At 41.0% G+C, this 27,419-nt stretch overlaps 1 protein-coding gene across 1 annotated transcript in view; it reads right to left on the reverse strand.

The window, feature by feature from the left end:
* Positions 1-27,419, reverse strand: part of DNAH12 (dynein axonemal heavy chain 12) — a 93,602-nt gene that overhangs the window by 48,437 nt on the left and 17,746 nt on the right. The window contains exons 12-34 of the mRNA XM_028719107.2: positions 25,814-25,992; positions 23,756-23,891; positions 22,662-22,787; positions 22,290-22,424; positions 20,858-21,051; positions 20,363-20,606; positions 19,773-19,958; positions 19,015-19,215; positions 18,047-18,241; positions 17,164-17,285; positions 16,761-17,043; positions 14,994-15,113; positions 13,578-13,734; positions 12,713-12,885; positions 11,762-11,914; positions 9,940-10,179; positions 8,795-9,040; positions 6,851-6,970; positions 4,592-4,701; positions 3,757-3,940; positions 2,668-2,808; positions 1,094-1,177; positions 815-1,003 (exon numbers count right to left, since the gene is read on the reverse strand). Of these exons, the coding sequence (XP_028574940.2) occupies positions 815-1,003; positions 1,094-1,177; positions 2,668-2,808; positions 3,757-3,940; positions 4,592-4,701; positions 6,851-6,970; positions 8,795-9,040; positions 9,940-10,179; positions 11,762-11,914; positions 12,713-12,885; positions 13,578-13,734; positions 14,994-15,113; positions 16,761-17,043; positions 17,164-17,285; positions 18,047-18,241; positions 19,015-19,215; positions 19,773-19,958; positions 20,363-20,606; positions 20,858-21,051; positions 22,290-22,424; positions 22,662-22,787; positions 23,756-23,891; positions 25,814-25,992 (3,918 nt within the window). The remainder of the gene's footprint in view (positions 1-814; positions 1,004-1,093; positions 1,178-2,667; positions 2,809-3,756; positions 3,941-4,591; positions 4,702-6,850; positions 6,971-8,794; positions 9,041-9,939; positions 10,180-11,761; positions 11,915-12,712; positions 12,886-13,577; positions 13,735-14,993; positions 15,114-16,760; positions 17,044-17,163; positions 17,286-18,046; positions 18,242-19,014; positions 19,216-19,772; positions 19,959-20,362; positions 20,607-20,857; positions 21,052-22,289; positions 22,425-22,661; positions 22,788-23,755; positions 23,892-25,813; positions 25,993-27,419) is intronic.

Raw genomic sequence — 27,419 nt, forward strand, 5'->3', positions numbered from 1 at the left:
TGAAAACTGTGTTTACTATTTTGTTATGTATTCAGTGGTTTTCAAGTATGTACATAAGCAGTTGCTTTGCCCCTGTTTCCCAGTTATGTAGTTCAATAAAGGTTCTTGCTGTTATTGCTGTGTCTTGCCTCATTGTAACCCACCTACACTTCAATTTTCTTTTTGGATTAGTCAGGATCCTCTTTAGAGAGGTACCAGCCAGTACCCTTCTAAAAGGGAAGATCTTTAAACTACAGTGGTACCTCGGCTTAAGTACTTAATTCGTTCCGGAGGTTCGTTCTTAACCTGAAACTGAAGCACCACTTTAGCTAATGGGGCTTCCTGCTGCTGCTGCGCCGCCGGAGCACAATTTCTGTTCTCATCCTGAAGCAAAGTTCTTAACCTGAAGCACTATTTCTGGGTTAGCAGAGTCTGTAACCTGAAGCGTATGTAACCTGAAGCGTATGTAACCTGAGGTACCACTGTAACTTAATACAGTTCAGAGAACCAAAGGAGGAAATTCAATTTGGTCTCAAGGGATGCCTTATCAATCACTCCATCACTGCCTGAGCCTTAATGGGGATAGGGATTATAGGGATTTCTTCCAGACAAAGGCTGTGGAAGGAATTACTGAGGGAGAACTGAGAGTCCTCCTTGAGTATCTTTGCTGGCAGAATCCCTGCCTGTCACAGTGAGAACTCTGGAAGCTAAGGGTTAGCATTACAGTCTCCTATCAACTCTCAACACCTTTAACAAAAAAAACAACAAACATGTAGACCCAACCCACGTACTTAACAACAGAAATACTAAACTATTTTCCTTGACAACAACCTACTTTGCATTTTTTTTGACGCATTCTTAATGCTGGTGGTACTATCCAATTAAAGAGATCTTCAAAAAGTTCTTGATACTCCTTTTGGTCCAGAGGTTCAGGAAGTGTACTCAACCAAGATGTTACAAGTGGCAACCAGCCCAGCTGTAAAGGCTCCAAATAAATCATTCCACAACGACTGACTGTAGCAGGCTGCAGGATAATAATATTTATCTCTCTTAAAATTCCATTATATCTCCAATTTCAAGTCTTGTGAATTATTAGATCTTGCCTTTAACATACCGAAGCCTGAGACAGATCCATAGCTTCAAAGATGAGGCTCATCTGAGGGGACATTTGAATGATTTCTCCACTCATCAAACAAAGCTAAGAACAAAAACAAAAAACAAAACCCACACCCAGTTTTAGACTGCTGTAAATTTTATGCACCAGAAGCAACCCAGCTTGTTTAACCCCAATTTGAAATAGGGAGGGTATTGGAAAATTTGAGCATGTACAGTGGTGCCTCGCAAGACGAAAATAATCCATTCCGCGAGTCTCTTCGTCTAGCGGTTTTTTCGTCTTGCGAAGCAACCCTATTAGCGGCTTAGCGGATTAGCACTATTAGCGGTTTAGCGGCTTAGCGGCTATTAAAGGCTTAGCGGCTTAGTGGCTATTAAAGGCTTAGCGGCTTAGCGGATAAAAGGCTATTAGCGGCTTAGCAGCTTAGAAAAGGGGGGGGAGCGAAAAAAAATCGCAAGGCTCGCAAGACGTTTTCGTCTTGCGAAGCAAAAGCAAGCCCATAGGGGAAATCGTCTTGCGAAGCAACTAAAAAACGGAAAACCCTTTCGTCTAGCGGGTTTTTCATCTTGCGAGGCATTCGTCTTGTGGGGCACCACTGTATAGGTATTGCGACTTATCTCATTTATTGAAATGTCAGGATCTTCTATAATCAAATTTGGAAAAATGCTAATTTATTAATATCCAGTTTTTGGCCATTGCTCTGCTCCACTATCACTGTATTGCTGCTGTTGTTTTTTGATGCTTAGTATCCTATCTAAAACTATAGTTCCTCTGAACAATTATCTAAAGAAAGAGGAAGCACCAAGTTAAGATTTAATGCAACTCAGAAACTGTTGCGTGACTGAGTCCTTGCGCTAAAAAATAAGCCCTGAAATACTGAAATCATAATTGGATTTGGATATAAGTGCAGAGTGTACCGAATACTGGATATATATGTATCCATTGGTTCTGTATGGCTCTTCTTAAGCTAGTTTTTCTGCTACTTACAAAACCTGGCATTTAGTCAGTTATAGTGCCATAGGGTCCTGAGAAATTCTGGGAGAGAAGTTTTTAAATCATATTAGTTTTACAATGAATTCCCCCTCCCCCCAGAATTAAGAAAACCTAGTAGTTGACTGGTTTCCAAGAGTGTGTGCTGACTGGCTCAAGTAAGCTGGCTCCTACTTGCGCTTATTGTTAAATCTGGTACTACAAGGTTAGAAAACAAAGTGCCTCTCATAAATACAAACATGAGTGCCAGAAATAACGATGGTGATGATTGTGATGATAACATTAGATGTGTATGATATGGAATGGATTTTAGAATGATTTGACAAAAGACTTGACTGCTTATATATCAGCTCTGCTACTGGCACTCTTTCCAGTTTCCTCTTTCCTGTAAGTGTTTCTTCTTTAAAAGTCAACAAACCCAATATGCTTCTGTGATGTCAACTGTGCTGTAGTTACACAAAGAGCTAGCTATTTGGGGTCAAGGCTCAATGAGTAACTTCTCAACCTATTTTATCTCAATACATTTTAAAATTCCTTGAACAATTTTACAATTGCCTGATGTATTTGGATTACTTAGGCATTACCTTTTTGTTGTCATCCAACACAGTGTTCATGCTCTCTATCCAAAGGGTATCAATAGGACCATCGAAAACAACCCATTTGCGATCAGGTGTCTCAGTTAAAGCAAATTCTCGAAAAGTGTTGGCAACTATGCCATCTGTCCACTAAAATAAGGGACAAAAGACTTTTTTAAATTTGAAGGAAGCATTCAACAAAACCTAATTGTGTAAATCATTTGAATATGGTAATCTGTTTTACTAAATGGACAAAACCTAAGCAAATAAACATCTAGGAAAAAACTAAGCTTAAATTGTTTTCTGGACACACTTTGGAATAAAATGTAGATATCGTATTTTTCGCCCCATAGGACGCAGTTTTTCCCCTCCAAAAATGAAGGGGAAATGTGTGTGCATCCTATGGGGCGAATGCAGGCTTTCGCTGAAGCCTGGAGAGCGAGAGGGGTCGGTGCGCACCGACCCCTCTCGCTCTCCAGGCTTTGCGCAGATCTCCACAAGCCGTGGGAGCCCACGCCGGGCTCCCACGGCTTGCGGAGAGTTGCCTGCATTCCGAAGGCTGGGTGCGCTGAGCTCAGCCTGCCCAGGCTTTGCGTAGCTCTCCGTAAGGCGCGGGAGCCCAGCGCTGGGCTCCCGCGGCTTGCGGAGAGTTGCCTGTATGCCGAAGGCTGGGCGCGCTGAGCTCCGGGCTCCCACGGCTTGCGGAAAGTTACCTGTTCTGGGGGCTGGGGTCAGGGGAAGCTCGGGCTTCCCCCACCCCAGCCCCGTGCCTGGGGGAAAAATAATTCCCCCCTTTATTCCCCCCCCCAAAAAAACTAGGTGCGCCTTATGGGACGGTGCGTCCTATAGGGCGAAAAATACGGTATATTACCATTGATATGAGCTAGGTGGAGAATGTGCAAAAATACTACCTTTCTTTGTATGAATATGTATTCATGCTAAGGGTTGCTGCCCCTGCCCAAACTGTTCGCAATGCTACCTACCCTCTCACTGCCAACCCCAACCCTTCACACCTCACCCAAGGGCTTATACGGTTCATTGCTGTAAGGTACTTTTTATTTCTCCCTGCTCCTCCGCTTTATTTTGTGATGAACTTACCTCATGAGATACTGGATCAAATCTTCCAAAAAGCTGTCCCATAGTAATAGCTTTTGGATTCACAGTTCTGTGAACTACCTTTTCTTCATCCCCATACCCACGTTCATTCATAAGGGAAAGTGTATCTGCCAACACATGCAAAACTTTGGTCTTCCCGGCAAAAGGCTCACCTACAAGCATAAAACTGATAAATACAAAGTTGTTATTTGGTATTTTCCTTTTTGCCAAGAAGTCTCATGACTAAACATGAACATACATTTAACTGTTTATTATTGCAAAAGCTAGAACATTCAGCTCCTTGTAAAAGCTATAGAAAGGTAAGGAGTGAGATGGCAAAAAATACAGTGAGTTTTCTTTACCCTGCTATAAGGGAAACTATGTCAACTTAACCATACCAGCTCTGCTTGGGAACCACGGGGCAAAGGACTTTGGCCAATGGTAATGCTACTAAGCTGATTTCTTCAGGGATCAGTGGTGTAACTGATTTTCCTAAAGGGAACTCAGTCTTGCAGCCAAACCAGCAGTGTTCAACTCACCACCCATAGCTGTGAATTCAACCCTACTTTCTGCAGAGATCAGCTGTACAATCAAGTTCTCCATGAAGAACTTGGTTGCACACTCAACCAAGAAGGATAGAAGTATACTTTCTCCATGCCATGTATAACTTTCTTAACTTCCCTATCATGTCACCTCTTATTTGCCTTTTCTCTAAACTAAAAAGTCCCAAATGCTGCAACATTTCCTCAGATGTGAGTTGTTCTAGCCCTTTGATCAGGCTGGTTGCCATTTTCTGAACCCCATACCTATGAAGATTATTTATTATAATTATACTTACCCATGTCTAACTATCATCATTTCATAGGTCTGTATCATCTTTTCTAGAAAAACTTTAACAGGCTGAACATTGTGTGCTTTACAGCATTCATTTGCACATTCCAGAAAATCCTGGAATACAATTTTAAAAGGTAAATCTCAGCTATTTCTCCTTTCTTGTATGCACATGTATACAAACACACTTTTCATTTGAAAAAAAGATTAACATTCAGTTTTCCTTCTTTTTCTTAATAGACAATTTGAGGTACCGTATTTTTCGCTCCATAGGACGCACCGCCCCATAGGACGCACCTAATTTTTTTGGGGGGGGGGGAATAAAGAAAAAAATTATTTTTCCCCCCCCAGGCACGGGGCAGGCGGGGGGAAGCCCGAGCTTCCCCCGACCCCAGCCCCCAGAACAGCCTGCTATCCACAAGCCTAGGGAGCCGCGCCGGTCTCCCCAGGCTTGCGGAGAGGTGCGCGAAGCCCGGGCGCGCTCTTCAGTGCGCACCAGGCTTCGGAATGCAGGCAGCTCTGCGCTACCCTCCGGAGCCCCGCGTGGCTTCGCGCCGGGATCCGGAGGGTGGCGCAGAGCTGCAGGAAGCCCGGGAAAGCCTGCATTCGCCCCATAGGACGCACACACATTTCCCCTTCATTTTTGGAGGGGGAAAAGTGTGTCCTATAGGGCGAAAAATACGGTATATGAGTTGCATTTTAAGTGTTTCAACTGAGTTTAGCTAGGCTAGAGAATGGTAATCTCAATTCAACAAACATCAAAACCAAGTGAAATTATGCATTTACAGAAATGAACAGAATTTTGCTATGTTGTCATAGAACCACAAAAGGAATGATACTATATAGTTACCAAGTTAAGAAATAAAGACTTTGAAGGATATGAAGAAATGAGAATGAAAGGAGCTCTGTGAGCACCTTAAAACTGAGCAAAATCATAGAACTGCAATTCTGTACACACCTTGGAGTAAGCGCAATTGAAAATACAGTAAAGAGACTTATTTCTAAATAGGCATGTATAGGGCACATGTATGTATATTGAGACTGCCATCATTAGACTGGGGACCTTCTTTTTAAATGACATGAGGCAGTGGCAGCTGGAAGCTGAAGAAAATCTTGAGGGACGTTTGTGACAAGTTACTTGACTGGGAAGATAATCCGAGTAGGAATGAGATGGATGTTAGGATTACTAGCAGTGCAATCCCATGAACATCTACTCATAAATAAGTCCCATTGAATTCAGTGGGGATTATTTGTAGGTAAGTGTATGTAGAAATTAAAAGATTGCCTGCTTCTTGGGAGAAAAGCAATGACAAACCTACACAGCATCTTAAAAAGTAGAGACCTTGCTAACAAAAAATCCGTATCATTAAAGCTATGGTTTTCCCAGTAGTGATGTATGGAAGTGAGAGCTGGACCATAAAGAAGGCTGGTCGCCAAAGAATTGATGCTTTTGAATTGTGGTGCTGGAGGAGGAGAGTCCCATGGACTGCAAAAAGTTCAAACTGATCCATCCTGAAGGAAATCAACCCTGAGTGCTCACTGGAAGGACTGATCCTGAAGCTGAGGCTCCAATACTTGGGCCACCTCATGAGAAGAGAAGACTCCCTGGAAAAAACCCTGATGCTGGGAAAGATTGAGGGCACAAGGAAAAGGGGACGACAGAGGACGAGATGGTTGGACAGTGTTCTTGAAGCTACCAACATGAGTTTGACCAAACTGCAGGAGGCAGTGGAAGACGTGCCTGGCGTGCTCTGGTCCATGGGGTCACGAAGAGTCGGACACAACTAAACAACTAAAGAACAACATATGTAGCAGTGCAGCCTAAAGTAGATACTGAAAGATTGCAAAAGGATGAAGCCTTTTTGCTATCTATTACAAATGCTGGGGGGCTTCTACAAACAGAGAATTGGTCCTAGAGTAGTGTCTGAAGGTACTTGAGGCTACCACCTTGCTAAAGCTGAGCAGGTCTGACTCTGATCAGTTCCTGAATGGATGACCATCTGGGAACCACATGTACACTACACTGGGTTCCATGATTGAAGAGCAGCTGAATATAAATGCGAGAAAATAAAATAAGCAAACACATCAAGTTCTGAAGCAGACTTTGGGTTCATGGGTGAACTGGGTGAACTGAAGTTTTTTGAAAACAATCCACTTAAAAAATAGACACAGCACATCATTCAGTTAGAAACAGACAACCGCATAAGCTAAAACTGTCAAATACTGAAAGAATTACTGGGGAACAATGCACTAAAAATATACTCACATTGTAGTCAGCTTCAGGAAGCTTAATACCAGGGAATAAATCACTTGTAATGCCCATAAACAGAGGTATGTCATGTGACAAAAACTTAGGTTCATTTACATCTTTGATTGATCGAAGGAGCTGAACAAAGAAGAGAAACAGCAGCAGAGTTGTACAGAAATAATGTTCTAGTTTATATCACAAATATTAAGCTGCTCAGCAATAAAAACAAAGTTCTATCAACTGCACTGTGTCTCCTACGAGTATTTTTCTTTCAAGCTGATAATTAACCACATTGCTAAGTTAAAGCAATACGATCCTAACATGAATCAAAACTTGTCTCCAAGAAAGAGAAATTAGTTGGGGGGAGGGAGGATAGGGCAGTGCTGGATCTACATATTTAGCTATAGGAAGGCAAAAGTCTTTACTGCTACTCTCCTCTCTTGCAAGTTCATGTCTACCTCTTGCTGCCGCTGACACCACCAAGAGAAGAATGCCTACACACAATTCCTTCTCTTGGTGGTAGTGCCAGCATGGGAAAGTCACAAAGTGGAATGTTTGTTCCCCCTTCATGGTCTATGCAGGCTTCCTTCTCTTGGTGGCAGAAGTGACAGCACAACAAAGGAGAGCATTTTTTCCCTTCATCTCCCTCTGTCGCAGCAGCTTCTCACCTTCTTCTTCCTGGAGTGAGCAAGGAGGTGGGCCTTTCTATAGCCACCCCTTTCTAATAAATGGAACTTCTGCTTATTAGAAGAGATGTGTGGGCTGTAACCAGCCACAGCACATCGTCGTCAGGGAGGCATGTGCATGCTCAGTGATTCCTTTTATTCTGGCCGGGTTCCACTTATTAGAAGAGTTGTCTACCCAACAAGACACTGCTTTGCTGCCCCCTAACCTGCCACCTGGGGCATGTGACTCCACTTGCTCCCCCGTCTTGATACAGGCCTGGGAAAGGGAAACATTACTCATTCCTATAATGGGTATGGCAAACCACTTCTATGACCTCTAGACTGAAAGGGCTTTGTAAGTGTTAGTTATGCTGAATCAGTATGCCTAACACTTGCAATCCATCTGAGGATTTTGCTGATCTCTATGTTGATCACAGCTAGCTTAAGCAGCCTGGGAGAACACAATGGGTAACAAAGCAAACATAGTTCAAAGCCACATAAAACACTTGTGCTTTTCCGAGGAATACCTTTCTCCCCCACTTGCTACTGGTATTACAGTTGCTGGGGAAAGTCCTTACATGTATAATTTTGGGGTACTCTGAGGGTCTGGTATATGAAAACATATGCCACAATGTAACTGTCAGTCTTTAAGGACACACAAGACTCCTTGTAGTATTTCTAGTACAGTCGTACCTTGGAAGTCAAACAGAATCCGTTCCGGAAGTCTGTTTGACTTCCAAAACATTCAAAAACCAAAGCGTGGCTTTTGAATGGCTGCAGGAAGCTCCTGCAGCCAATTGGAAGCTGCGGAAGCCCTACCAATTTTGTGATGAATTATAAATAGTATTCAAAAACTGGAACAGTCACTTCCGAGTTTTGATCTTTTGGGAGCCAAAACGTTTGAGAACTAGGCTGTTCGAAAACCAAGGTACGTCTGTACTGTTCTTAACTTTAATTATAATTCATCACAAAAAAATATTCATTTAAATTGGGTGGGGAACATCAGACCCAGGGGCTGAATGTGGCCCCTGGGACTCTCCTCAGGCTCCTCCCTCTCCTCATTTTGCACCTCTCACTGGTCATACAGGAGTCCATTGTGTACTGACATCACTGAACTGAACTGCTTTAGACCACTGAACTACAAAGACATCTGCTAGCTGATCTTCTAAATTTCATACATGGAAAAATTACACCAGTGTTACTGGAATGGGATAAAACAGCAAGATACTAAAATGCTCTAAGTCCATTTGAGAACTAACGACTATTTCTAAAGTCAAGTTAATAATGTGCCACTTACCAGTATATCTTCATTTTCAAAAGGGAATTTCAGTTTTAGATTGCCAGCAGCTATCAGCACTGCTTTGACTGCACGCATACCATAGTCATAATGGAACTGAGATGAAAGCTGTTCCGAGCACAATCTGTAGGTCATTACTATTTTCACTGATAAAGGTTTAGCATTCAGAAACCCATATGAATAGAGAGAGATTTCAGCAATGAGAGCATAGTTAGGAACCATCATGGCAACAGTTCGGAAGAGGACCTAAAAGGCACATCAAGGAAAGTATGATTGTTAAAAAATTCAAAAATCGAAAAATAAAATATATGAACAAATTGGGGGGGGGGAGAAGAAAGTATGGCAATTCTGCCCCCCTCCAAGGCTATATTTTTTCAGTGGCACTAGTATGATTATTAATATATATATTTGTCTTTCACTTTAACAAAAAAAAAAAAAAACCCTCCACAAACGTTTAATGAATTTTCATACAATTGTTCTGGAAACTTTATCTCATAGCTGCTAAGCACCCTCTTATTAAAGAAGAAAGGACTTGCCATCCAGGACTTGCCATCCAAGCTGAACCATACAAAAAAACCTACTGTTTTTTCTGAGAATATCCAGAGCAAGAAAGCTATTATTTGACCACCACTTATATGCCATGCATAGGGAGCAAGCCAAACTCAAAATCCGCTGAGATGAGCAGAGTTTGGAATAGGCAGGTCTGTGGCTCAGCTGGGGCTACACTGACTAAAATCCCTCATTCCAGCTCAGAGATATGCCAGAGTATCTCAGTTCTTCATCCTGGCCCAACTGGGACTCAGCCAGCTCAGTCATGAGAAGGGGACATTCTGGAGGAGTGGTGGAGCTTGGCAGGAACATGGGGTAGGGATAGGTTTACTCCTATTCAAAACTAATTCAGCTCAGTCACATGACCAGCAGACGTTACACTTGAAAAAGGGTGGAGTAAGACAAACTCTTATTTTAAAGGCTCCCCCCCACCCCCACCCCGCTCACCTTAGGACAGCTCACCAGCAGTAGTCTCACTCCTGAAAGGAGTCTAGAAGTATGCATAGATCTTAAAACAATTTTTAGAGAAATCATGCTTTTAAAAGCAGTATCTGAAATGACTCTCAGTCAACATGGTTTTTATTTCACTATTTTACCTTGAGATTGTCCGGCAGTTCAGAGCGCCCTGCGTAACCTGGATTCATAGTAATCGCAACAAAGCAGTTGGGGTTCAGCCTCAGTTCAGTCCCTTCGAAATTAAACGTCTCCAGCTTCAGCTGTATAGCCCTCTGGATGCAAAGGATCTGCTGAGCCACTACAGACAGGACTTCCAACTCAATGCGATTGAATTCATCAAAGCAGGCCCAAGCACCTGAAGAGGCCAACCCCTTGAAAAACTAGAAACAAAATGGTAAGCCAGGCATTTTATAACTAAGCAATATTTCCAAAATATAAAAAAGAGTATTGTGATGCTTTGGGAATATTTATTTACTACTATTCTTACAGCCTCATCAAATCTAGCTGTATTAGGCAAATGAAAAAATTGGGGTGCCTCTATATAATTGTTGCTTGCTTAGACTGTGTACAGGAAATGATTTCTGTGGAGAAGCAGGAATTATTTCCCTGCTACAGCTATCATGACAGTAGTCCTCCTGATCAACTACTGGTAACTTAATAAATACATAAATACCAGAGAGGCAGTGATGGAAGTGAAGTCTGTTCTCTTCATGTTTCCTAACTCCCAGTTACAGCTATTTAACCAACCCCATAAGAGCTGATGAAGTAGTGAAACCAATTAAATCAGATCAAAAGCACTCTTATGAGAAACTGTACTTTAACTTATAAGGGCTGTATGAGTTAATGTGTGGCTGTGGGCTGTTCAAACACTAAAAATAATTTTGCAAGAACATTTTAAAATCAGTTCCAAAGCTGGCAGTACATTACTTGCCTTAGAATCTGTTTAACAAGTGCCCAAGTGAATCACATCAAATGTGTATTCTTTGATTGCAGCAGCATTAATTATGCTCCTGGATACTGCTTCAATTGCAATTTTTAAAAGACCTGCAGAACTTGTTTGGTTTGGACACATTAGCAACCTCTGTCTTGTCAAACTATCCTGACTCCTCAAAGTTTAAAAGAACAATGTATTGATGAAGTACAGTTGTACCTTGGAAGTTGAACAGAATCTGTTCCAGAAGTCTGTTTGACTTCCAAAATGTTTGACTTCCAAAATGCAACTTCTGATTGGTTGCAGGAAACTGCTGCAGCCAATTGGAAGCCGCAGAAGCCCTGTTGGAAGTTTGGCTTCCAAAAGAACGTTTGAAAACTGGAACACTCACTTCTGGTTTTTGATCATTCAGGATCCGGAACGTTCAACTCCCAAGGTGTTTGGGGGCCGAGGTACGACTGTACTTAAAGAGACAGATCCTCTGCAAGTTTACTCAGACTCCCAAGGTAAGTTTGCATAGCACTGCAGCTTAAGTATCAGGATGGATGACCTCCTTGACAACGTACTTAGTAGTTGTTGATATATGTAACTTCCAGGAATAGAGAAGGCCTTCCTGGGCTGGCCAACCCATGAGGCAAGATGAGGGGACCACCTTAAGCAGCAGGATCCACAGGGGTAGCAGATTATGGCCTCCAAGGAACACACAGCCCTCTATAGCAGCCTCTTGGTGAAAAGGAGGCGCTGCTGGTCTCCTTTCACCCCTAGGGATGAAATGGTGGGGGCTGCCCTCTGGGGTGTCCTGGGCTTTGCACCTGATTCAGAGTGGGCCCCTTTCCCCCTCGCAATGGCCTTTGATTCAACTGATAGTTGTGAAGTTAACTGTACAGTTCTGTGAACAATTAGATTGTGTGACCAAGGTATGTGTTATTGTTTTTAAACGTTTTTGTTAAAGTTGAGCATCTACTGAAAATGAAAAACTGTGCCACCTTTAAAAACTGGAAATCAGACAATAAAAGATTGGTTCAATTTACCTTCCCCATGGCTAGGTAATCAAGGCCATCAGAACAGTTGAAGACAACACATTGCACGGCAAGAGCTTTAGCCAAATCTTTGGTGGTCTCTGTTTTACCTGTCCCAGCTGGGCCCTCTGGAGCACCACCAAGATTTAAATAAAATGCTCCAATCTAAGAATAAGAAAAGTTCATGAAAATATTTCAGAAGTCACATAATGTTTGGATACAAAAAAACCTACATCCAGTTGTATATGGCAGAGATGAAATATTGTAGAAAACATGTACCCTCCCCCTTATTTTCTTACACATTGCCTTGCATACTTTGTCACTGCATTCTCACCTCCACCAAATTCTTCTTTTCTTTCATTTTTGCTCTCTCTCACCCTAAACCATTATTCATTCATCTATTTATCCCAGGTTTCTGTTGTTCCGCTTGGGAAAATACACCTACACAAATTCTAATGCAAGCATACACATCAATCGTCTCTATTTCTCCATCCATTTTTCTATTTCCATTCTTCATTCCTAATGTCAACTTTATCATATTTTCTTCAACTTTTTCATAGTGCTAATGAAATAGCCTGCCACAGCACAGGTGTTACTTTCTTTGATTCACTGATCAATTTAAAAAGACATTTTCTGCTGCATTACTAAGAGATCTGCAATCTAGAACAAAAGGATCTATATTTGCCTTGTCTCACAATTTTATTTACAACTAATCAGAATCAGTTTTAAATTTTAAACTATGTTTCCAGTAAAGAGAACATTAATGCTTTAGTCCCATTGAATTTAATGGAGTCAAGAGTGCTTCCCTTATTGTCAGAGAGTTTAATACAGTAGTTCTGAGAACCTCAACAAGACAAAATCTCTATAAGCTACTGTCATAAACATAGGTGGAGAATATGCTTCATTGTAGCTAATTCAGATTTATAAGAATTCTTATTAGCAATTTAATATTAAAAAGCATACCAGAGTGCGGTAACATCTGTCTGTAAGAGGAGTGATGACAAGTCGAGGAGAGTTGCCAAGGTATTCATATGCATATTTTACATTGCAATTGATGATGCGCACCCGGACGTTCTCATACTCCCAGTAATATCGTAACTGAGCAAGCCACTGAAAATCTGTTTCGTGCGACACACCTGAAATAATACAACCATGGAAAATGTCTTAGGTTCTACTCCTCAGCATACCATGGAAAAGAAGTAGGAAGGGGAAACAAAATGTTTTGAAGATGCAGCTGTCAGCTCTTTCGTCTTAAACAGTGCTTTTTTTCCTGGGGGTATGCATACCCCTAAACATGTTGTGAATCTTTGTACTTTTGTCCATTTACTGTATTTATTTTCCTTGATTTGAACTATAAAACGGTGATTTTCTTGAGTCAAAATGAGAGTACCGCTAAATTTTTTTTAGAAAAAAAAGCACTTAAAGAAATGGGTATACAGTGGAACCTTGTGTTACGTACTGTCCTCCTTACAAACGCTTCAGGTAACAAGCTCCACTAACCCAGAAGTAGATGCTCCCAGTAGCAAACTTTGCCCCGGGATGCAAGCGGAAGTCGTGCGCTGACGGCACAGCGGCAGTAGAAGGCCCCATTAGTGAAAGTGCACCTCAGGTTAAGAACGGTTTCGGGGTAAGAACAGACCTCGGAACGCATTAAGTTCATAACCGGAGGTACCACTGTATGTCTTAAAATAATAAAATCAATATTTTAACATTGAGAAGATTAATTTAAAAAGCAATGATTTCCTGGAACAACAGAGAAATATCAGGCAATGTATTCATATTCTCATTTATTCTATGACAAACAAGAACAAGCTATGAGGTTACATACCACTTTCAATCATTTCCATGACGACATCTCTAGCGTGCACATCAATAGTAACCAAAGCACCCAGTGTGGTCCTTGTTTGTTTAGACAACTTCCCTCTTACCAGCTCCACAATATCATTTAACTGATATTGAAGGTTAGCGTAATAATTCTTTAAGCCCTGCAGAATGAAAATGGATTTTGATAAATTCTATCTGCCACAAACAACTACCAAGAGGAGGCTTAGTAGTCTCTCTATATTATTATCCTGTGATTTATTTATTCAAAAGCTCATTAGTGATTGCTATACCAATTTTTAATATAGATACCCCAGTCAGGTAGGTCTGGCTTGCATAAGAGATTCCCATTCATATTTACTGGGGTTTTTTTTTGCTATTATGTTATGTATTCTGTGTTTTTATGTTGGAAGCTACCCTGTGATCTTCTGATGAAGGGCAGTATATAATAAATAAATAAATAAATAATCAGCACATATTGTTCTGTGAGCAAGAACACGGTCTCTGTACCAAAATTAGCTGGGAAGATCTTAGAAGCCAGTGTGTGTGTGTTTGTGTGTGTAAAGCTCTTGCACTAAAAAGACAATTGTTGGATTGGGGTGCTGGTATTTAATATTACAAAAGTATTTATGTCATTGGGAGTTCATAGGGTAAAATGAACAACAGCTTCTCATATATACTAGAGCTGAAATTTCTCCGAAGACAATTTTCAGTGAAAAATCCTCAGGCTTTTTTTCTCCTGAAATTTTCTCCACAAGTAGGGTGAAACATTTCAAGAGCTCATTTGTGCACATTCAGTATCTGATATTTATCTGTCCCTCCAAATATTTGGTTGTATTTTACCTGCCTGAGTATTAGGATTCATTTTTAATTGTTGTGTTCAGTTTTACTTCAAGGGAAAAAGAGGAAAATTAACATGAAATATTTATTTTATGAAATTACAGTGGTGCCTCGCAAGACAAAATTAATTCGTTCCGCGAGTTTTTTCATCTTGCGATTTTTTTGTCTTGCGAAGCACGGTTTCGGAAAAGTTTTGGAAAAGCTTCAAAAATCACCAAAGTCTTCAAAAACCTCAAAAAAGGCTACCACACCACGTGCTATGAGTTGCTCCTCGAAGTCAAGTCGCAACTGTATTAACGGTTTTAAGAAAAAGGAAACAAACTTGCAAGACGTTTCCGTCTTGCGAAGCAAGCCCATAGGGAAAATCGTCTTGCGAAGCAGCTCAAAAAACAAAAAACCCTTTCGTCTAGCGAGTTTTCTGTCTTGTGAGGCATTCTTCTTGCAAGGTACCACTGTATATTAAGCATTATTAATTCAAAGAGGCTGTTGACAATTTCATAAACATCTAAATTGAATATGGCTCAATATGAACAAAGTACCAAAATAAAGCCAGGAAACAAAAAGCTTTGTGCAGTCACCATACCTCTGGGCCACTAGCTATGGCTTCGTGTACTTCACTTGTCCAGAACATTTGTGAGACACAAATAACTACTTGACCAGGCCATTCTCTCACCCAATCTTTTCTTTCTGTTTCTGGATATGCCTAGGAAAAGTAAAAGACATTGCCCAACAGGATCACTACTAACCACTGAAACTATTAAACTAAATCATTTATACAACCTATTATGAAATCATAGTTGTTGTTGTTGGCATCCATCAGTCTGAGGAGGAGGAGTGTGTCTCTGCGGGTGAAGTCAAATTGTTATGAAACCACTCAGTGCTCACTCCCTTGTAAAAAGTACAGTGGTACCTCAGGTTAAGAACTTAATTTGTTCTGGAGGTCCGTTCTTAACCTGAAACTGTTCTTAACCTGAGGTACCACTTTAGCTAATGGGGCCTCCCGCTGCCATCGCCGCACGATTTCTGTTCTCATCCTGAAGCAAAGTTCTTAACCCAAGGTACTATTTCTGGGTTAGCAGAGTCTGTAACCTGAAGCGTCTGTAACCTGAAGCATCTGTAACCCGAGGTACGACTGTATAGTGTTTATGTCTGGGTCAATCTCCAACATCTTCCATATCAACCAGTGCAAAAAAGTCATTCATTAGTCTCCCCCTCCTCCTTCTATAATGTGTTCACATCACAGATTTCCACAGATTAAACACAGGTAACTGTGTCCAGTATTGTAAAATATTTGTATCTAGGTTGTCTTTTAGATCAGTGATAGGGAAGGATTCATTGAATTCATCTGAAGCGAGTGTCTCAGGGGCACTAGCAGTATCATGAGGAGGACTGGGCAGCGCCCACTGGAGAAGTTCCCCAGATGTTGCCAGACTACAGCTCCCATAATTTCCGACTATTGGTCATACTGAATGGGGCAGATGGGAGAGTTATGAGTCCAACAACACTTAGAGGGCCACAGCTTCCCCACCCCCATTTTAAATAAATGTAATACAGTGGAACCTTGTGTTATGGAACAGATCTGTTCTGGAGGCCTATCTGTAAGACGGAACTGATGCAAGCCGAAGCGCCGTGTCTCTGCACCCGTATGACACAATTTAGCGCTTCTGCGCATGCGCGATTTAGCACTTCTGTGCATGCACGAGCGGTGAAACCCGGAAGTACCCCATTCCAGTACTTCCAGGTTGTCGCAGGACGCAACACGAAAACATGTAACCTGAAGTGGACGCAACATGAGCTATGACTGCATATCAGGAAACCCCCCCCCTTTGTTCTCATTTACATTTTACTAAGAAAGAATTCAATGTATTAGTTGCTATAACAACTACCTGACATTCAGAAGACATCTGAAGGCAGCCCTGTTCAGGGAAGTTTTTAATATGTGACATTTTAGTGTATTTTTCATCTTTGTTGGAAGCCGGCCAGAGTGGCTGGGGAAACCCAGCCAGATGGGCGGGGTACAAATAATAAATTATTATTATTATTATTATTATTATTATTATTATTATTATTATTATTATTACAATCCAGTTTTATATGTTGGATGACAGTAAGTGGAACAATATAGCTAAGTCCTCACAGATACAAAATTCTCATTGAATTCATTGTTCCATTATGATTTTTGTGTGTGTGTGCAATTCTGCCTCTAGTAACTTCAGTTTTTACTTGCTTAAATAGCAAGAAGAAAAAAGAATAGGATTCTAAAAACAGAACAGAATTAGCCTGAAATCAAATAAAGGAAATGCATGCATGTTTGGCAAGATCAGATTCTATATATTTAACGGAAACATACCAGTCTTGATCTTGTAATGACATCATGTATACTTTTCAGCATGATATCTTCCACTTGTATCAGCCACTTCTCCACAGCACCTCGAGCTTCAGAAGTTGAGATTGTTGAAATAAACTCCACCCGTTCACCTTCCGTGCTGAACATTGACTTAATGTCCAGATTGGAAAGAAATTCCAGTTTAGAAATGCCCTCAAAACACTTTTTCAAGTGAGGCTGGACTCTGAGAGGGTCTTTCGTCTCTGACAGGATCTCCAACATTTCATCGTTAGACAAGAAGAAAAAGCTGCAAAGAAAGTACAAATGCATTAAGTTTCTATGACTGCATGTATTTGTTTGGAATCAAATACTAATTGAGAATAATAAATATTTATTCTAGCTTAATGACAATCAACACACAGCATACCGAGGGAAAAAGAGACGCTTTTTCTCAAGATATGCATTCAGTCCTCTCATTATTTTGTCCAGAAGTTCATTACAATTCTGAAGCTTTTCCAATAAGCCTGTCAATGAAGTAGCAGCAAGAACCTAAAAAACAACAGGTTATTTAATAAGCACACCTTTCCAGTGGAGAATAAAATTGTAATACAAACAAAATATCAATCCATTGGTCATATAAAAAGACATTGTTTTCTGTTCCGCCCTGCATCCATTGCCTGCAGTGCTGTTTCCTTTTTGCTGCAGCCCACACCATTCATTTCACTGGGTGGGGAATGTGAACTGGGTGGGGAAGACCCCCAGCATACTGCAGATTGGGGAGAAATGAAGACAGTGAGTACTGATTGTATTTGCCCACCTGATCTCTGCCCCTGTTTGTAGATGGACCCACTAACTCTCATCCACAACTTTTGTCAGTTTTTAAAATCTAATTATTAGTCTCAAGTATACTGATGTTTTTAGTTACAGTCTACATTTTCTTTGAATTCGTAAATATGGTTGGGATACAGAGAGCCTTGAGGGCAGTGCTATTTTTCTAGAAAAAGAGGTGCAGGAACTCACCATGAATGTCTCCCAATGGCCCCCTCCCGAGGTGCCGGAACTGAATTCCAGCAAGTTGCCCCTGAAAAAAGTGCTGTTTGAGGGTATGTGTAAGATCTTCTGTGTGCTAACAAGGACTGCCTTGATTTTAATTCTGACTGCTATTTTGTATTCTCTGGCAGATACGACCTTTGTGGTGGGCACAATGGCTACGAAAAGAAAGAAGAAGAACCTGAAATGTTCTTGTGCATAGTTTAAGAACTTGTGCTTTGTTTCAGCTGCTAACTACAGGCTCATCATTACTACTTCACCTTGGGGTCTTTGGCACAGTATTTCATAATGTCTTTCCAGTATCTATCCACCGTCTGGAACTGACGTCCCTCCTCTGGCATCTGTTGCATGATGTCCTCTGAAGAAAATATTGGTTCTAAGTAAAGCCACTGAGCCTGTACTTTCAACCACTCATCGATAGTCTCTTGAATCCTAATCAAGCGATCTTCCCATTCCTTAAAAAACACAGTATAGTTATTTGCGTAAGACATCCATGGCATGTAAAGCAAAAGACAAAAATAAAAGGCATGAAAATAAAACAACTTATATATATACACAGTGGTACCTTGGTTTTCAAACGTCTCCGTTGATTGTTTCAGTTTTCGAACACCGTAAAGCCGGAAATAAATGCTTGGTTTTTGAACGCACCTCGGAAGCTGAACATGCCACATAACTTCTGTATTGAGTTTTTAGTTTTCGAACATTTTGCAACTCAAACCGTCTTCTAGAACGGGAGCCAAAACATTCGACTTGCAAGTCCCTTATTCTTTAATTTTGGGGACAATCTGAGCTACTACTTCTGACCTCTTAACCATGGCTGAGAAAAAAGCCACTCTCTTCCTGCTTGCACAAAAAATTTCCCCAGACTTCACCAGCCAGCTTTAATCACGGTTAATGTTTACAGCAGGACAGACATGAACCATGGTTAATGCTTACCAGAGTTTCACTTTCATCTGAACTAACCAACAAGTTTAGATGTAGGGTTATATTTTAGTTGCAGTGATTTAAACACATGAATGACACAATGTTTTGCTTCTTATAATTGAATTGTAAGCTTCTTGGGGTCTGATGAGATACAAACAAATCTGAAAATAAATTTATGAATTTAAGGTTTTTTTAAAAGTCTCAAGAGAAATTGTTACCTTCCTTCAAGAGCCTCAAAAGTGTAAACACACTTTACAAAGGAAGTGAATAAAAAGAAGCTGTATAAATAAAAGTTTACAAATACCTTCATTTGTTTTTCAAAAGGCTTTATGAACGGCGATCCCCTCATTGTTTGGGTTTTTATAATCTGGTCATCCAGAATAGTCTGAATTTCATCGACTGCGCACAGAATATTAACACCAGTCTCACGGTATAAGCTTATTTGGAAGGAAATTGAATCCCAGGTATCCATCATAGTATGCATTGCTTTCTCTAATGAGAACTCCTACATCATAGGGAAATAAATGGTGTTATTATTATTATTCATTTCAGACAGATTCTTATGTATGAAATTTCATCATATCTGATATCCTTCAAACGTTGTTTGAAGACTCATCTTTTTAGAATGGACATTAAATGGCCTTCTTATAATTGGTGTTTAAATTGGGATATCAGATAATGAAGCTACTGTCCAATAGTTTTATTGTTCAAATGCAATGGGTTTTTAAAGATATATGAAATCTTATATTAGAACCATAAAATTGTAGAGCAGGAAGAGACTCTGAGGATCTTCTAGTCCAAGCCTCTGCAATGCAGGAATATGCAGCTGTCCCTTATGGGGATTGAACATGCAACCTTGGCATTATCAGCACCACCCTCTAACCAACCGAGCTATCCAGGCTGGGTAGTTATATTAACTCAATTGTTAAATTAACAATTTTGACAGTTTTATGGACTGCACATCACTTTCTGAAGCAACTGTCCTAAGAAGCAGAATAGAAGTCTTTTAAATAAATAATAAATCATCTGTGCTGGGGCAGAAAAGTTTGTGCTTGTTCTTACCTTGCTTGCTCCCATACTTATAGTTTCAAATTTCTCTAGGAAAGGGGTCAAGTTCTGCTTTAAAACCTTTCTTAGGGTAGTTCCAGAATCTGGAGTTAAATCATAGCCAACAATTTCTGACATCTGTTTCCAGTGACGAGCCCTTATGCCTGGGTTACAAAGGATAGTCACCAAAGGGATATTTTCCTGGTTGAGAAAAAAAATATTGCAAAACAACTGTCACCGTTGTAACTAAAATCACTTGGAAATTATGTTTTATTCATCTAAAATCTTTAATCCTAGAATTGTAAAGTTGAAAGAGGCCACAAGGATCATGTAGTCCAACCCTCTGCAATGCAGGAATCTTTTGCCTGATGTGGAGCTCAAACCCACAACCCTCCGATTAAGAATCTTATATTCTATCGACAGAGCTATCCCTTGGACGTAGCTTAGATCTTCAAAGAACTTCTAATGTATCTTATTATTCAATGTTATGGATGTGGGGGATTGTGAGCTTTCATGAAGAGGCCACATATTTTTTCCAAGTGCTCAACAGACTTTAAAACATTTTCCATGTTAAGGCCATCTTATTTTTATAGATCTCCAGTTACCTTGAAATCTTTAACTTGCTCCATTACTGCAGTACACATTGAAATAGTTGGGCTGTCCTTCTTTTCTTCCTCTACCCTCTCTTCTACTACTGCTCTCCGCTGCAGCGACTTTTTTCTCTCTAGTTCAGCTTTCTTTAGCTTTTGTTGAAAGAACCTTACTGTCTTATAAATTTCTCGAAAAAACTCATCTACCTCCGTTTCCATACTTTCACCATTGAGATCTAAAAAAGCACCATCCATCCATCTAGCAAAAGAAAAATAAAATGAATCCTACACTGGAATAGAAATTGCAAATTTAACATAAGCATCAAAACATTTTTAATGCATCATGGGTCATAAAAAGAAACCCATCACATAACATGATGAAGTAAAATATAAACCACAAGACACCAAGAATTACAGCCTTGTTACATTAGCCAGGAATGCACACTTCTGGGCAAACAGAATTACTTAATGCGAAGAAGAATTTCAGTCACTTTCTGTATATATAATTACCTTTTTTCAGTCCGCTGCCATTTCAATATAAAAGCAAAAAGTTTTTGGTAGGGCTCAATGTTAACTTTTAAGGTCTCCAACTCTGGGTATTCAGTCTGCTCCCAATTAAAAAGCTTTTCTTCCTTGTTAATGAAGGCAACAGTTTCGTCAGCATCTTGAAGGCGTTTCTGCATTGTTCTCATGTCGGTCACATACTGGAAACAGATTTATCTCTCTTGAGAAATACTGGGCAATTCACTTAATAATGTAGTAGTCCTTAACATTACAAGACAACAGGCTGTATCCAATCTTCTCACCTGTGAGTGCAAGTCTCTTGTGCTAGCAGGTGGAAGAGTTTTAATGTTGTGCAACAGACAAATCCAACTGCACTAGCCTTCAGTTAGGCATGTACTTGGGAGTAAGCCCCACTGAACTCAATAGCACTTACTTCTAAATAAATGTGAATAGTGGATTCTCCTAGTTTAATGCAATAATCTTTTCAAGAGGTTTTGAGAGACTGACAGCTGTGGCTTGTGAGATGAGTGGTTTGATGGTGGACTACCAGCTTCTGCTGCTGAGTACCATGGAATAGTAGAATGGGACCAAATGCCCTTTCTATAAGGTGCAGGATGCAAGTAGAGGAAAGGTAACTGCTACTTCAATATCATACATGAAGATGACTAGTGAGTACCTGCAAGGAGAAAATATACTAGCCCTCATGCCTCCGCCCATGCCAGTTAACATTCTTTGGTAAAGACGTTGAGTCCCTTACCTTGAAAACGGAGATGAGCGCCGCATCTCACAGTCAAATGTGACTAAACTTAACAGTCCAGGGGCCCTTTACATTGCCTTTACCATTCAATGGAGCTTCAGTGTGGAATCTGGAAGCGTACTAGTGAACCACTGTATGAGCTGCTGTTGGATTCTTATGGATGGATTTTGTTGGATTTTTTGCTGGGTAAGGTTCAATAACTCACCCCTTCCCTGCTGCAAATATTGGCTCCAATAAAGGGCTATTTTCAAGCCTAATTGTTGTGTGGAGGAGTGATCTTCACGGAGATTGCAGTTCAGGGTCGGGGAGGCTGACTCTTACCTCCATAGATGCACTCTCTTGGGAGATCCCTCCCCACACATTAGGCTTGAAAAAAGTCAATAACACTTCTTTTCATGACTAATTGCTGTTGGTGAAAGTGTGAGTGTGTGGTTATGATTAATGTTGTTTATGCAGTTGTCATGTGTGCATGGTTGCAGGGTGTACAACAGTTTTCCTGGTTTGGGCCTAAAACGCTTCGTGACCCCGATCTAAGCAACGAAATTCCATTATGATGTTCAACAGCAAAGTGCTAAATTTAATTAGCACTATAGCACATAGATAAAGCTTCATCGTTACACACAAAGTATGTGTATTCCTTATGCAAAGTAAAAAATCCCCTTTACACCATGTGCCACAGACCTGTTGCATGCGATCCAAATCCTGGTATTCTGTAAACTCGTGCATACGACGAGTTTGCCTATCTATTTCCAGTATCAGTTTCTCACGTTTGGCCAATAAGTCACTTTCACCTTTACGTTTAGACCTTTCAATAAGCTATAAGACAGAGAAGTAGTTAGTGGCAGGCATCCATGAGGATCAAGATTTGTGAACATTATCTAGAGTCACTACACTACACGATATCAGACCAACTTCAGTTGTCCTCTAATGTTAGACATGACTCACAGAAGGCTTCAAAATCAGCTCTCAAGACTACCAGTATTTCCAACCCTGTAGTCTAAGCATTGCTTTTTAACATAGTGTAGTATCTGATATAAAAATGCGTATATTTACTTCATCATTTTCATCAAAGACGGGATTAATATTCTGAGGCCATAGTAGGACAGTGGCATTCAGTGACAATCCTTCTGGGTCAAAGGTAAAAACATCTAGGAGGTAGTTCATTCGCCGTTGACTTTCCTAGAAAAGTAAATAGTTGAATAGTTTATATCTATTTATAAATTAACAGGAGCCACCATTTCTTGCAGCCTGTCTGAAAGTTATCTTTCCTCCATGCAGGCCTCATGCTAGGAGGCCCCCAAGTAGCTTATAGCCCACCAGACAGTCTGAGTTGCTCTTAGGCCCACTGCCCACCTTCCCCTCCAGAACAGAAACTAAATACATTGCTTTGGCAAACAGCTGCTGCTGTTGTCCCAGAAGAGCCCACATATTCAAAGGGGAGAGATTCAAAAGGCAAGCTGAACCCAGTGGGATAATGCAGCTTCCTAACTGGATGCAGTGAGGCAATGCAGTCTTTACCCTGCTCCTGGATGGATGAGGTTGTTCTCTCTTTACTGAGAGAATGAAAGGGATGCTTCAGAGTTCAGTTGAGAAAGACTGGTGGAATCTTCCTTTCCCCCCTTCCTTCCCAAGAACCCAGCATAGTTGGGATTTCTGTACTTACTTGTGCTCTATCTTCCCACCCCAAGATGTCTTAAGGAAAGAGCCCCTCCCCTTTTAGTGCATGTAGAACTTTCTATTGTTTTTCCTTCTCTCTTATCCCATAATTGTGTGTCTGTGTGTGTGTGTATGTGTGTGTGTCCGTGTCCCTAATGTTAAGTCCAGCAGATTTGTTTTTCCTTTGCCCAGCCATCCAAAGAAGCCAAACCAAAATGGTTCAGTAATTTCCTTGAGGATTATATGTACCCATCCCTCAGGTTGGATAGGGTTGCAGCTGTACAGCCTGAGCAGGTTTACTTGGTGAGTAAAGCTTATTGGGTTCTACTATGCTGGCGCTTACCGTACACATAGTGACAAAAGGCAGAAGGAAGAGCACAAAATGAAAAGCCAGTTGAAGTTAAATGGCTTTAAATCAACATCCTACCTATGATTGTGCATTTAGTTTAAAAACAACAACAACCCAACCCTAAAAGTATATGATACCTTACCTTGATCCTTTCATATAAACTGTGGATTCCTACGGTTTTAGCCTTGTCTATATATACTATGCTTTCCATCATTTCTTCTGTTGTCTCAGGAGGTTTTAATGCACGTACTTTGATGGTCTCAAATTCCTTGCATATCCTAAAAAAATATTATTATGTTGATATATGCCAAAGTTTAAGAGACATAATTTGTTTTTTCCTTGAACCATAAACATTATTATTTAACTTATCAGGAAGAGGGGGAGTAATTGCATTTAAGGAAACTCTACTGAATTCAACAGAGCTTACTCCCAGGTAAGTGTATCTGGAAATGCAGCTTTGAAGATGGGGGGAAACACGCATGGCTATGACTGCCACCTAGTGCTCAAGCTTCAAGACAGAATCCAGAATCCATAAGCTGTGAAAATCACTCATTTAGAAGCAATGTATCACCATTCAAAGCAGTTCATCCACCTACCACTATGGAAGGCAGCTTTGACAGAACTATTTGTCTCAACTTGCATTTCAATGGCCTTCAATAGTCAATCTCACTGACACATTTGATGGCACATTTCTCCACCATCTTCCAAGGCACTGGGCTACCCGCCTTAGGTCAAGTAGACCTGCCTCCCTTCACAAACTTTCCCCAGCTATTTGCATAGTCTTTTGCACCATTTAAAACTTAGTTGTTGCTGTTTTGCTTATAGAATTTTATTTATTTACAGATTTACTTATTTTCAGCACTTGCAATGCCATCTTCCAGGAATAAGCCTTCCAAGGTGGCTCACAATATATGAAAGCACAAACTACTATTTGTAAAATTACGGTCTAAATGCTTAGCAGTATTATAATAATCAGCATTTAATATGACGTAAGACAGTTAAACATATGCTAAATACAAAACCAAGAATGCTAGTAATGTGAAAGTAAAAAGAGCCGCAGTTAAATAAGAAACACTAAGATATCAATTAAAAGCAGAATCAGTGGTTTAACTGAGAACTGGCATTGTCGTTCCAGCAGCTGCTAACACTTCACTGCAATGGCAAGGGTAGTTATTCATGCTGGAAAAAAGATATGAGCACTGGGAGTCCAGCACCCAATTCTATACTGTACCAGTGGAGGCTGGTCTCCTAGAACAGAAGGGGCATTACCCCATCCAGCAACTTCAGTCTTCCGTCATCCAGCCTTTCCCCCCCATCTGCCTTCTTACTTACATCTAGACCAGTTCTCCTCCTTGGTCTTAGTGTTGTAACTGTAGAACTCACCAAGGAGAAGGATGAAGGCAAAACTAGAATTGGGAACCCCCAAGAAGGCTTGGAGCCCCGGGATTGGTGGTGGGACAATGATAAGTAGTCAGAGGGAGAAGAGCAAGAAGATTGGGGGGATGTGTCAGAAGCTGAAGAGGGTTTAGTGAGGAGGGAGGGTGTGCGGCAGGAAGAAGTCCAGAAGCAGAAGGGGAAGGGGAAGCAAGAGAGGAGGGAGACTAAGAGGCAGAGATGAGTCAGGCTGATGAAGAATGACAGGGATCTCCCCCTCCTGTTGTGACAAGTTCCCCCTCCCCACTGGACTCCCAGAGGCATGAAGCAGGAGGACCAAAGGCAGGCACACTGGTATAGTCTCAGATTGCTTGGGAGAAACCCTGGAGAGGAGACCTGGGCAGCTGTAGGAAGGCAGGGACCTTTAGTCTCTGGTAGACCTACCAAAGAGAGTCGCTGTGCTCATGAGGCCTAGCACTCCTGTACAGAGTGCTTTTCTAATCAAGAGTTAACTGAATCTACTCCGTGTGATTTACTGCAGGCTCGCTTCTGGCAGAACTCATTGCTTCTGCCTGTCATTGGTTCTGGCTCCAACTACTGTTGACCAGCCTGTCTTCTGACCCACCAGCCCCAAAGGGCAACAGTCACTACTGTACTATGCAGACATCATACAGCAGAGCTTAAGGCCAGGATCGCAGTGTGCAGCAATAGTGAATTACAATGCTAGAAAATAATACACAAAGCAGGGTGGGGTAGAATTAACAATGTTATGCATATGGCAAAAACTATTTTAAGTGAAAGATGATTAATAACAAGATTTACTTACATTTTATTTTCCGATTTGTGATTTTCTGCTATTATGTACAATAATTTATTTGCAAAGCTCTTTGCCTTGTCGCTCAAACCTTGCTTCAAATCTTCACAGTCTAATCGCACCATAGGGAAATGAGCAATCATTGGCAAGCTCATTATTTCCTTTGCAAGACTGAAAAAGTCATCTATAAACTTCAAAAGAACATTACATTTGTTAATTTAAACTGCAGTCTTTAAAACATGTACGTTCTTGAATAGGACCACAATCCTACACAGTATACCAGGGGTGGGAAACTTCAGGCATGCAGGCCAAATGTGACCCTTGAGACTTCTCTATCCAGCTCTCAGGACTCTGCCAAGGCAACATTTCTTACTGGCCCTACTCCACACCCTCCTTTAGTAATTTCCCTGGCTGGCATGGATCCTTGAATTGTGATAATGATTCGTGCTTGCCTGAAGGGATTTGTGTGTGTAGGCTTCTCTATGACTGAAATGCAGTGCACCATACAAAAGTAAGAGTCACATCCGTTGCTCTATCCAACCAAGCAATCCCTGGAGGATTGCCCTTTATAAAATGATGTGGTTGTAAGGATTGTTGCAGTCTTCTTTCTGGCCTCCTATTGTCTCCCCTTTGTCCACTCACATACACGCAGTGCTCTGCTGCCAAAATGTCTCATCTCTCTTGCTACAGATAGGACAGAATGTGGAGCTTCAGAACTTCCACTGCCTTTTAATGCAGTACAACTGAATTAGACTTGGAGAACAGGAGATGAAGGGCGTTCCAATAGCAGCAAATACATTTTATCTATTCTTGCAGAACACAAGCTGCCAGCTGTGCTGCTGGGAGCTTGGGGCTAAAGTCCAGCCTGCTCCTTAATAACCACCAAGAGGGGGTCAGACTATGGGAGGCACCAACAAACAGGCCTGGCATCAGCACCTGGGCCAGTATGATTATGTCAGAGTTCATGGAATCGGGGTTGGTGATGGTCACCTCAGCCTTCTTTCTTCTCTTTTAAAACTACGTTTCCGAGCACAATTCAAAGTGTTGGTGCTGACCTTTAAAGCCCTAAACGGCCTCGGTCCAGTATACCTGAAGGAGTGTCTCCACCCCCATCATTCTGCCCGGACACTGAGGTCCACTGCCGAGGGCCTTCTGGTGGTTTCCTTGTTGCAAGAAGCCAAGTTACAGGGAACCAGGCAGAGGGCCTTCCTGGTAGTGGCACCCGCCCTGTGGAACACCCTCCCACCAGATGTCAAAGAGAAAAACTACCAAACTTTTAGAAGACATCTGAAGACAGCCCTGTTTAGGGAAGCTCTTAATGTTTAATAGACTATTGTATTTTTATATTCTGTTGGAAGCCGCCCAGAGTGGCTTGGGGAAACCAATAAATTATTATTATTATTATTACAGGCAGGAAGCAGTGGGCAGACATGTACGTGGGGGCTAATTTAATTATTTTTCCTTTAAAAAAAATATCATTGTTGCAACAAAATTATACTTCTTCCTATGTAAATGTGTTCAGCCCTAGGGCAGCAGAATCAAACGCCATTTTATTCCTACAGACATGATGATGTCATGATTTAAATGACAAATAAAAAGAATAGGTTTTTTAAAATCG

The sequence above is a fragment of the Podarcis muralis genome, chromosome 2 (assembly GCF_964188315.1).
Source record: "Podarcis muralis chromosome 2, rPodMur119.hap1.1, whole genome shotgun sequence".
NCBI classification, from domain to species: Eukaryota; Metazoa; Chordata; class Lepidosauria; order Squamata; family Lacertidae; genus Podarcis; species Podarcis muralis.